At 40.8% G+C, this 11,768-nt stretch overlaps 1 protein-coding gene across 1 annotated transcript in view; it reads left to right on the forward strand.

Annotated features, from left to right (window-relative positions):
• lhx5 (LIM homeobox 5) overlaps positions 1-9,938 on the forward strand; it is a 14,955-nt gene extending 5,017 nt beyond the window's left edge. The window contains exons 4-5 of the mRNA XM_025062639.1: positions 2,362-2,527; positions 7,883-9,938. Of these exons, the coding sequence (XP_024918407.1) occupies positions 2,362-2,527; positions 7,883-8,232 (516 nt within the window). The 3' untranslated portion in view covers positions 8,233-9,938. The remainder of the gene's footprint in view (positions 1-2,361; positions 2,528-7,882) is intronic.
• The last annotated feature ends 1,830 nt before the right edge of the window (positions 9,939-11,768 follow it).

The raw sequence follows: 11,768 nt of genomic DNA on the forward strand, positions 1-11,768 counted from the left end.
TGTCAAGAGATGATGAGGTTTTGGAGAGAAGCGAATAGATAAATGTTTAAAAGGCTTTAATGTGTGCGCTCGACAGGACGCGTCGTTTATTGGATGATATTTAATAACAATAGACGCACAATATAAATGAGTACAAATGATATATACGGGGAGTCTCTGTCTATATGTGTATATATATATATGTGTGTGTGTACTGAACTGTATACAAATATATGGTTCAGAGAAATAAATACCCCCAAAAGAAGCGAAAATCCCTTTTACCTTTACTTTAAATTCAGTAATTATAAAAATATACAGGTTGTGTTTTAGATTTTTCTACGCTCCAAATCTGACTTTTCTACATTAATATTATTCCACGTGCCTAAAATCCCACATTCACACAGACTCTAATCTGTTATCCGCTAATCCAATTTACGGATAATAAAAATACAAAAAAATAAAATAATAAAAAATACATTTTTTCTTTATCATTGTTTGGTTCTGACAATATGTTTTAATTCTTGTTTCACAGCCATGAAATTAGTCAAAGGTTAGTCGTGTGTTTGCCAGAGGCTGGAACAATACTTATAACAAACATGTTTGGCAGAATAATACACGCGTGCGTCTCTCTCTCTCTCTCTCTCTCTCTCTCTCTCTCTCTCTCTCTATCACACACACACACACACACTTGGTGTCTGGGTGCAGACTGTGTCAGGATGATTAGCACCGTCTCTGCCAACTGTGATGTGGCTTTTTGTGCACTCACTGTAATTATCGCTGATTTCACAGATTTACGTCCCTCCCTCCCCCGTTCTCACCTCTCTGCTCTTACTCACTTACAGCCGAAAGGCTGCCAGTTTACCTCATCTTCTTCAGCTGGATCATCATCATCATCATCACGCTATATTGGATTCGGTGTGTGTGTGGGCGTGTGTGTGCATGAAGGGTGTCCAATCAATCAATCAATCAATCAAGCGATCAATAAGTCAGTCGGTTAATTGATCAGGGATTCAGGCAGTGGTTTAGTCAGGCTCCCAGCCATCCCCGTGTCTGTGATCCTCAACCCCTTGACTGTTGCTGTGTTGCTTGGAGCCAAAATGGAGGCTGTATTTCGTCATCCTCCTCCTCCTCCTCCTCGTTCAGTGTGTGTTAAATACCATTGCTCTCATCGCGGGGAGCCCTGTGAGCCACGCTGCTTCTGCAGCATGTGGATGTAATCCCTAAGCAACGCTCTGTCGAGGGAAGCCAGAGAATTTCCATAAAAAACGTAGCCTACAGTTAGATGATTGTTCTCCATAAGCAGGTGTCGCCTATGCTGCTGGAGCTCAGAGAGCACAGCCTAAGTGGTTTTAGGTGTGTGTGTGTGTGTGTGTGTGCACCATTCTGTGTGTTTTTGTTAATCTGCAGCACAGTGGGACTCTGCCTCTGGTGTAGCCTCGTCACTGTGAAACATACATCATTATGCAGCAGTGATGCACGGGGCCAAACAGGATCTGGTTGTGTGTTTCTAATGCACACATTCTTCCATATGGCGGGTGAAATGTTGCACTTTTTCAAACGCTGCCTGTTGTTCTCCTGCAAAGACTCAGGCTCATTGAATGAAGTTTAGAAGCGTTTTAAACTTTGACTTAGGATTGTGACTATTTTAACATGTGCTGTGATGTACCACCCCCCCCCCCCCCCCCCCCCCCCCCCCTACTGTATATACTGCAAATACTGTATATATGCTCTGCAGATACTGCCAGACGGATTCAGTTTTATTAGAGAAAAGATCAGGTCGAAAGGCATTTTTCTTATTCTTTTTTTTTTTATCTGAAAAAGAAAAATGGTAAAAAAAAAATGGAGCCTTTCAGCGTTTTACCTTTTAAAGGAGTCTGTGTTAATTTGATATCTATTGTAAGCATGTCCCCTTTGAATACACACACAAAAAAATAATTTTTCCACCAGAGTGAATCACAGCCAGATAAAGTCCCCAGTGTTATCATGTACACTCTGCCAGTGCTAAACTGATCTCTTCTGTGTATTCCTGACAATGTGTTGGCAATTTTCCACTAGTTTCACCCTGGGAAGTTCCTCTTGGTTCAATGTGACCACAGATGGAATTTTTGTTCTCCCCATTTTAGCATCAGAATCCAGGGAACGGTGTAGCAGATATGAGCCAGAGGTTGTTAAAATCGCTGAAAATGTTGATTTATGATTTACTTTCTGCCAAACGTTGTCATTAAATTGTGTTGTTAGTTTTAGTCTTTAATTTTAGTAAGTTGAGCATGAAATTTGTGGGTTTTGAAAATGTTCTGTTCAACAGTCAATATTGTGTCGCAGTGTTTGGGTCCAGCACTGTCTGACTGACTGTCTTTGTTTACGTTTGTGTGTCCTGTTCAGGTCTGGTTCCAGAACAGAAGATCCAAAGAGCGACGAATGAAGCAGCTGAGTGCTCTGAGCGCCCGGCGACACACGTTCTTCAGGGGGCCACGCAGGATGAGGTCCCTGGGAGGTCGGCTGGACGACGCAGACATTCTGGGACCTGCGGCCTACGGATACTATGGAGGTAAAATGGAGCTTAAAGTTGATCCAAATGTGTGGATGAGGTTAAAGAACCACAGAGAATACAATTATACTGTTACAAGAACAGGCACTAACTCAAAGACAATAGTTTTTTCAGAATTATTTGTAGTTATTGTCAACATCATTATACAAAGAAAACTTGAAACTTGAGTGAAAAATCCTAGAAATAATCCACCATCAGGAGATTAGGAATCCCATAATAGCAGTTTAGGGGGATTATAATGGTAAAATAAATACATTAATAAAAAAACTAAATACAAATAAATCTGCTCCTGTTAGTTAATGAAAGGATAGTTCTCAAAATAAAACATTAATTAACATTAATATCATTTGGACTTGAAGCTTTTAATTCCTAATAAAAAAGCTGTTTGGCCGTTTCTTTACGAACGGGACTTTTCCTGGTCATAAAGTTCACAGTCATAAACAATTGTTGAGTGTAAACAAAAAAAAACAACAATCCAGTATTTTTATTAGAAGTATACTGTATCCATGTAACCTTATAAATATTCAGCCTAGAGAACAAATCTTAAACAAACAAAACCATACAGACTGTTACAAAAACCACCTTAAAAACAGTAGCTCCATAATTATTTATTTTAGTGTTTAGTGAGAAAGAGAAAAAACACAGCAACACATGTTGGTTTAAGGAAAAACCACTTCAATCACTTCAAGCAAATAATTCAAATGTAACCACTTTGTGAAAAAAATTTTTTTTTTCACATTGAACTGTGGAAATGTGACAGTAGCCAGTGGCAGATGATAACATAATACTGAGGCCCATGTTGAGTGGAGGCTGAAAAGCAGGTGCAGCTATCGTCTACATGGACAGCCTGTTTCTGAGGAGCTGTGTTTTTCACACAGCCTCAGCCCATCTACCTGAAGGCTCTCTGTGTTGAGGATACAATAAACTCCAGCCATCAAGGCTCNGGGGGGGGGGACAAAACCGCACCCTCATTCTCATCTATCTTGCTTTCTTTGCACATTGCTTTTCACACCCTTTTGTGATGGAGCAGCAGCAGCAGCAGCAGCAGCACAGGGCAGTCTGCTCCTTTATGTGAGGCTGCTGCTTCCTTATGTTCAATAAACGGCGGCGGCTGCGGCTGCTGCTGCTGCTGCTGCTGCTGCTGCTGCTGCTGCTGCTGCTGAGGCTGAGAGGGAGGGATGCTTCTGTGTGGTGTGGTGCTTCTGCATGTGTGAGTGTAATTATAGCTTGACAGGCACACACACACACACTCACACACACCCGCAGCCGTCAGTCCACGCTTGTTGGTAATTCTCAAGGTCGGCAAAAACTAGCAGGGGCCTGTTTGTGAGATGAAATAATTAGGTTGTTTGCTAAAGTCATGTCACCTCCTATTGTTTCTTCTGCTAATATCCGATAGCAATGTGCTACATAAATAAATACAGTCGCTATAATTGGGCTACACACACACACACACACACTATTTCTCATCTTCTAACCCGTGAGGTCCCAATTTCTCCTGCGAAATAAGGGTGAGAAGAGCATATGGTGGGGGAGGAGAGAGGCGACAGCAACATCTGGGCCACCAGGATAAAGTCAGCCATCGATCTGAGCCGAAGGTGGTTTCCAAACAGAGCAGATTGAGTGTGATTGGGGAAGAGTGACGCAGCGTGAGATGTAAATTTAGTGAGGAGCATATGGAAGTAGCGGGTTGCAGGAAGAAGGTGGAGACTTGATGTAAACAGTGTGAGAACTAGCTGGCTGCATGTGGAGGAAATCAACCCCGTGTAGCCTGTAGTGGGTGGAGGTTTACTGTTAAACAAATAGTTGTTGGAAGCCTTTGTTGCTTATGTTTACTGCTATGTTCAATCTTTGCAGTTTACAAAAATAATTTGGAATTCTTAAAATATGGCTGTGCTGCTCCAGGTCATTATCTTAATTCGTTGGAATAAAATTTAATTGTGATTTCGTTCAGTGGATTAGCCGCACCGTGAGATTATGTTCAAATGATGTTTTACGACTTAAATTAAATGCCTCATTGAAAAATGACCAACTCACGTGAAACGTAAGGACACGTTGGAACAGCAGGTAGAGAAAAAAACAAAATAAATATTAGTGTAAAATACAATTTATAGTTCAACCATTTGGAACTGTTGGTGGGAAAATGAAATTTGAAGTTTTATAAATTTGCCAAAATCTTCATATGTAATCATGAAAATAAGAACTTCTCCAAACTTAGCTGAGAAGATTTTTTTATAGACCAGTATAGAGAACACGTTGTGGCTTGTGATGTGATGATGATGTTAAAGCAGTGATTTTACATTCTGCTGTGTTTATGTATCTTTAAACATTTAACTTTTGCTTCCAGTGTCAATTTACCAAAGACACGTTATGATTTACCAGAACAAACCTGTGATCTTCCTCACACACGGGTGAGGAAATACGGGGAGAAAGTTAGAGAGCTGACACATTTTCAGTTTTATTTTCTAAAGAGGCTATACAGATTCCTGGGCACTTTGCTTCAACCCTGTAACATGAATGACCTGCATTTAGGTCTTCAGCGTTCATGGGAGAAACATTGAAAAGGACACGTGTAGATGAACAGCAGAAGGTTTTTAAAGCATTAAACCCAATAACAAATGAGCAGAGATAAGGTTTACAGATGGTGGATCAGGATAACAGTGGGGTTTTTTTCACTACATGTGACACTAATCTTTTTCTTAAGAATTGTATGCAGCAAGGTTCGGGGAGACGGTATTAAACTCATCACTTATCGACTTCTTGTACAGAAGTTCGAATCCCTTTTTATTTCCTTATCACGCTTTCTTTCTTTTTCAACATAATTACGCCATGACAGCGCTTTAGTCAGGATTCCTGTAAGAATATAATTAAATAATTAAAAAAATCGTAAGGTAAAAAAAAAGTTATGCGTGAAATCATCCCTGCTATGCTGTGAAACTCCGGAGAAATTATTTAAAGAATGATATTTTTTTTCTTCTTCATGGATGATGGTGTAGTTTTGGCAAAAAGGTCTTTGGCTGTAGAGTGGAGCTGTCTTTTCTCCTGATGGAGTCCAACATAGGGCTCGTTTACTGAGGACAGTACGAGGACAGACGGACTGGACGTCTTTGTGTCTTCTGCAAACACTTGTTTTCATACGAACAGTTGTGGTTTTGGAATACTGTCTCCACAAATAGACTCTGGTCAGTCCATCTGTCCTGCTTCTTGATGTAGGTACTTCTGACAGTGAGATGTGTTTTAGAAACACGGTGAGAAGTTAAAGGCTCAGACCAGGCAGGGTTTTCTCAGATTCATTTCTGATCCCTTTCAGTTTTATCCATTCATGTGACTTCCTTTAAAAAGTTTCTATCAATAAAAGCTGTGAAATAGAAGACACTGCAGATCACAGGCGTACAGTAGAACAGAATTTTTGTTTTGTTTGGTTTTACAGTAGAGAAAAATATTTGGTGGACGGAGTCTGACTCTGGTCTGCGGATCATTTTGGTTTTGGCTGAAACTGTGGGAACAGTATTTTATGACTGCACCGTGTAGAAGCCACAACTCTGCAGTGATGTTAAAACTGTAATATAATATAATATAATACAGTACAATATAATGTTATATATTGTACTGTATAATTATTGAACACATATTCTATATTTGCACAGTAGTACACTGAGGAGAAATACACCCGTTTCATTTCTGTGAAGTATTTAGTTGTACTTTGTGTTGCCCTGCGTTTCTCTGAATATTGCGTTCTCCTGCACTTTCCTTTGTTTGTGTTTTCCTCGTGTGAAATCGTAAAACGTCACGTAACTAACACTAATTTACAAACTGACTCTTTTGGTCGGTGTGTGTGGATGTTTACGGCCGTTGCCGTAGACCCTATGGATCTGCTGACTGTGCTGTCACAGCAGAGCTCGACTGGTATGAAAAGCTGCAGATGATTCCACACAGTCGGTGTAAATAAGACGCAGCAGCAGCAGCAGCGGCGCAGCCACAAGCTGAGAGCGTGAATCAGAGGTGCTGCTGTCACCGTGCCGAAGTGCACGAACACTGGAGCCAAGTTTAATTAAAAGAGGAAAAAACATTGGTTGAAAAGCATCAAAAGTGAAAACTTATGCGACTGACTGATCAAAAATAAAACACAATTTGTATTTGATTTTTTTTATGTTTATATTCTTCTACTTTTACTTTAACTTCTGCTAATTAAACTGAAATGGAATAGTTATGATTTAATTCAATCAGATTTTCCACAGGGTACCTTAGAATACTTTTTTAATTTATCAATTAATCTTGATAAATTAGGATAAATTCAAATATATATATGTATTTTACATATATATATCAATATATATATGTATTCTACATATATAAAAATATACATGAAACGTGTATAATGCTGGAAGAGGAGGACACAGTGAAGCAGGTAGATGTCTGTGTTTCACACCTGTTGTTATTTGTTATTTGAGACTAATACAAATGATGGGATTATTCATATGGAAACTTCCAGAAAACTATAGAAATAAAAATCATCATCTAGACGATGATGATGTAGATCGTGTCAGGAGTGAAGCCGTCGTCCTCATCTATAATAATCAGTCGGCAGTTTTTTCACCATCCATCACATAGTTGGGTCAGTCAGTTTGTCAGTCAGAGAGTTATTTTCTGCCCTGCTCCAAATGAGGCTGCTCTGAAACCAGCTGGACCTCTGAACCGGACCTGAAGTCTCCGCAGACACACGTCGGGTGTTGAGAGGGTGTTTAAAGCTTGAGGTTCTTTATGAAACTGGATTTTCTGACTGTGTGTTAAAAAGTGTTTACATTTTTAATCTCCAGTGATTAATCAGACTAATATGTTAATTTTGAGAGCCAAAGACAAAACGCTTTTGTTTTTATGCTATTATGCTAGCTGATGCTAGTTAATACTAAGTGATATTTTAAATCAGGACGGAGCCCAGGCCCAGGGGAGACTAAAAAATAATGCTGGGAGCTGCATCAGCTGTGACCTGAGGTAGAACTGACATGACCTGGTGCTGAGGCTGAAATCTCATTCTGGAGTTCCTCATCCAAATCCACAAGTTCCAGCCAGGGAATCTATTGAGGCGCATGCATGGCTGCGGTCGGAATGACTGAGACGGAGATGAATGTAGTGTGTAAAAGGCGAGTGAACTGAGGTGGAGAGGTGTGGAGTTGTTTATACACTCAAATGAGGCTGGAGGAGTCTGGTTGGTTGAAAATTGGACATGATCAATTTCACCACTTAGGCAGGTGTGGTGCTGTGGTGTAGAAGTACACACCGCTCTGGGGAAATGTGGATGTGTGTGTGTGTGTTTGATAGACAGTCTCATCTCATTCATGCTTCTGTTTTTAACAGAATACCAGGGGGACTATTATGGACCAGGGAGTAATTATGACTTCTTCCCACATGGTCCTCCATCTTCACAGGCTCAGTCCCCGGCTGAGTCTCCCTACATCCTGGGCTCCGGACCTGGAGCCATGGAAGGATCAGGCCATCACCCCTCAGACGACCAAAGGTTTACGGACATGATATCTCACCCTGAAACCCCGAGTCCAGAGCCGGGTTTACCGAGCTCCCTGCAGCCCGTCCCTGGGGAGGCGTACAGCGGCGGGCCCAGCCCTCCGTTCTCCATGGCCAGTAATTCCAGCTACAGCGCTCCGATGTCCCATCAGGGCCAAGAGATGGGAGAAAGTACAGCCTGGTAAAGGGACAAACCACAGGGACTACTCCTGGCTGGACGTCAGCCTAGTTAATTCAGGAGATGAGATGGGGGAAGCCTACATTCGCAGAGCGGGAGGCACAGCTGGTGTTTGTACTGGAGGAGAGAGACGACGGACTGACGGACGGACACAGAGACGGGACGTAGAGTAGGATAGCCACTGGGTCTTTGTAGACGCTCCGAAGCATATCTCTCCAAGGATTACTGGACAACGATAAACCAACCCAGCAAAATGCTTCTCACCGTCCCCTTAATGTTAACAAAGGTGTCTTCTACTGCTCCAGGAATACATTAGGGAGAAATGCCAAAGGAGACATCTGAGGCTCACTTTCTGTTCTCACCACATTCTGTTCTTTTTTTTTTTCCTGTTCTCTCCAAACCTGCCTTTATTGCTAAGCAACCGACATACCCTCAATACTTGGTGAAACCAATGACCAGGTTTTTAATATACATGCTTTAATCCTCATTTGTGGCAATCAAGACAGGTTTGGTAAAAAAATAAATAAATAAATAAATTCATCTTTTGCTCTTTTTTTCCCCTTGTAAAACAGCATCACATCAAAAACTGCTGCTTGATGGAATATGTATTTTTTACCCCCCCCCGCACACACACACACACAGACACACACACACACGTCTAGTGTTATTCTCTTCTGCACAACTCAGCCTTTAATACTCAAAAAGTATTCTTGATCATAGCTTAAAGGAGGATGTCTAGAACATTATTCAAAACACGGACACAATTATGCACACACACACACACAGACACACACACACACACTATTCTCACACCCCTCTCACGCCCATCCAGGCGGCCCTGATAGTTCTGCTCCTCGCACTGCTTCACCTGACCTTCCTTTTGTTACTATCCCTTTTAAAAAACATGTTTTAATGGAAATGATTTTCAAAAGAACATTGAACCCATAATGGAGAATCTCCTTCAACAGCTGAGGTCTCCTTCCTCTAAAGAAGGAAAACAAAAGAGGGGGCAGACTACATCTGTGACATTACCAGTCTGCTCCGAAGCTCTCGTTGCCACCTAGTGGGCACATTTGAAAGACACTAAATCAACAATCCCCTTCTGCAGTCAGAGGGCCTCGGAGAATCTTATCAGTCCAAATCCAAAGCCTTCGCGTTTTTCTTTTCTACCACTTTCAAATGCTGCCAGTTCTACCCGTGCCAGAGTACCGGGAGAGTTTAGATGTGCGATAATACCGCGGTATTTTCCCTCCCCTGCTGTGACGACGCTGACGGATGGTCGGTATTATCTAAGACAAAGCTCATATACACAGTATGGTCACCTCTGTCCCACCCCGTTCATCCTGCAGTAGAAACAAACACATACACTCATACACACCCGCTGACCGAGCTCTGCTATACATTTGTTTTAAATTCATTTGAATTTTCTCCAGTCATCGTTAGAGCTCCAGAAAGAATGTTTCTTATTTCCGGTGTCGACACATTCTTGGGCCGTGCTAGAGTGTGTGTGTTTGTGTGTGTGAGTGAGTGAGTGTGTGACTGTACATAGGAGCGTGCTTGAACATTTACAGTGTGTGTGAGCGGGTATGCGTGTGCGTGTGTGTGTGCGCGCACATTAGTGCACACTGAAGGGATTGGGAGCAAGGCTGTATAATTTCTATGTAAATAGCACTGGTAATAAAACCTTCTCTTACAACCTAAAGACACGTGATCACTGCGTATTTATTCATGCCTGTTCGTAAATACGTACGAAAGTGCGTTATAAACGTGCACGTATTTAAAGTATGTACTGTTGATTTACTGAAGTCACCGATTATTCGGTGAATACTACTATTGAAAGATTAGTTACTCTTTTAAAAATATACTACTTTTTTACTACTATATACTTATCCATATTGTGGGTTCAAGTCCACCTAGTCATATATATATATATATATACTGTATATATACATATATTTATATATATATATACAGTATATAGGCAAAGCTATATATATATAGTTAGTTTTCAATAATGCAACTATATACCGTGGTCCCAAATACACAGGTATATGAAGTGTGAACGTGCTGTGAATTAAAATAAATAATAAGTCAATTGATACCTTTTATAATAATGCATTTCCAGGATAATGGGAAAAAATACATAAATTGTATTTCACCTAAGTGCCTTGAAAATCCATCTTAGCTTCACCCACACAGTTTGTCTAATTAATAACACAGTAACGATAAATGGTGTCCACGGCATTTCAGAAACGTTGGACAAATTATGAAAATAGTTGGAGTAAATGTATTCCCCCTATTAGGGAGGGTATATAATATCATAATCTTTAAATAAATCAAGTGTGAATTAAATGTAAAAGAATTAAACACTAGACAATGTTATGTCATATTTTGCTAAAGGGTCACAGCCGTTTATTGTATTGTTTTTTACAATGTGTTTGTGTTTAAGAAACATGTCGCATTAAATTACAGCATTGTTTGGAGTGAAATACTAGTCATTCAGATGCACAACAATCCTAATGGTAGATTTCCATCTGTCCATCAGTCCCTGCTGCTCTTCATCCTGCAGTCACTTTTGAAAATGATTTTGAAAACCACAGTTTTTAATGTAACTTAATAGAAATACATATATTTATATGTACATCAGTGTTTCCCAAACTGTTTTTTTGGCGACCCATATTTTAGAAGTCACAAACCTCCGCGATCCAAGTCAATAGTCATTATTCATAAACTCCTGGGAAACATGATGCAAGACGACCCAGAAAAAAACCCACGTGAGGGTCGCGACCCAGTCTTTGGGAAACAATGGTGTACATTGCCCAAAGGCCTGTGCACAGACGTAACAAACATCAAAAAAGTCGTGTACAGTATTAATGGAAATAGACCATGTTCAAGCTGCACCCACCGTTAAGGTCAGTGAATGATCAAATGGATCAGAAAACCAATATGGTGAACGGTGGAGTCGTAGGAAGCAATTAACAGAGCAACTGGCTCTCAAAAGGCAAGTGCTCTTTTATTAGGAAAAATACGCCTCGACTTTGTCTCTTGACATTTATACTGCCCGCTCAATCCACGTGTTCACGACAATGACACTCTTTTATTTTCGGTTTGTCAAATCCAAATAAAAGTCCCAGGTTTATTTCAAATTCAAGGAAGAAGTCATGAGATTAGCTCATCAGAACATCACTGTCATCAAACCTGCAGTAATTAATACACCAACACTGTCCCTTTAGTCCTCAACCTGTTTCCATGATTTTTACATACACATCAGGAGAAATCCCCATCTTGTGCCTTTGGGCAACCCTGGCCCTTGTCAGGTCCACCTGACCCCCAAACCCCCACATCCCCTTTTACCTCTTTTTTTACCCCCTCCTCCTCCTCCTCCCCCTCCTCCTCCTCCTCCTGTTGTGGGGCCAGGTGGGCAGAAGGTGGCTGGGGTCTGAGGTAATTTTCCCCCTGAATGGTTTTAATGTAAAGGATAATGTGAGCAGAGACAGGCAGAGACTACGAGTGTTAATATATATATATATATATATATATATA

Source organism: Cynoglossus semilaevis, chromosome 14 (assembly GCF_000523025.1).
Source record: "Cynoglossus semilaevis isolate Cse_v1.0 chromosome 14, Cse_v1.0, whole genome shotgun sequence".
In the NCBI taxonomy this organism is placed as follows: domain Eukaryota; kingdom Metazoa; phylum Chordata; class Actinopteri; order Pleuronectiformes; family Cynoglossidae; genus Cynoglossus; species Cynoglossus semilaevis.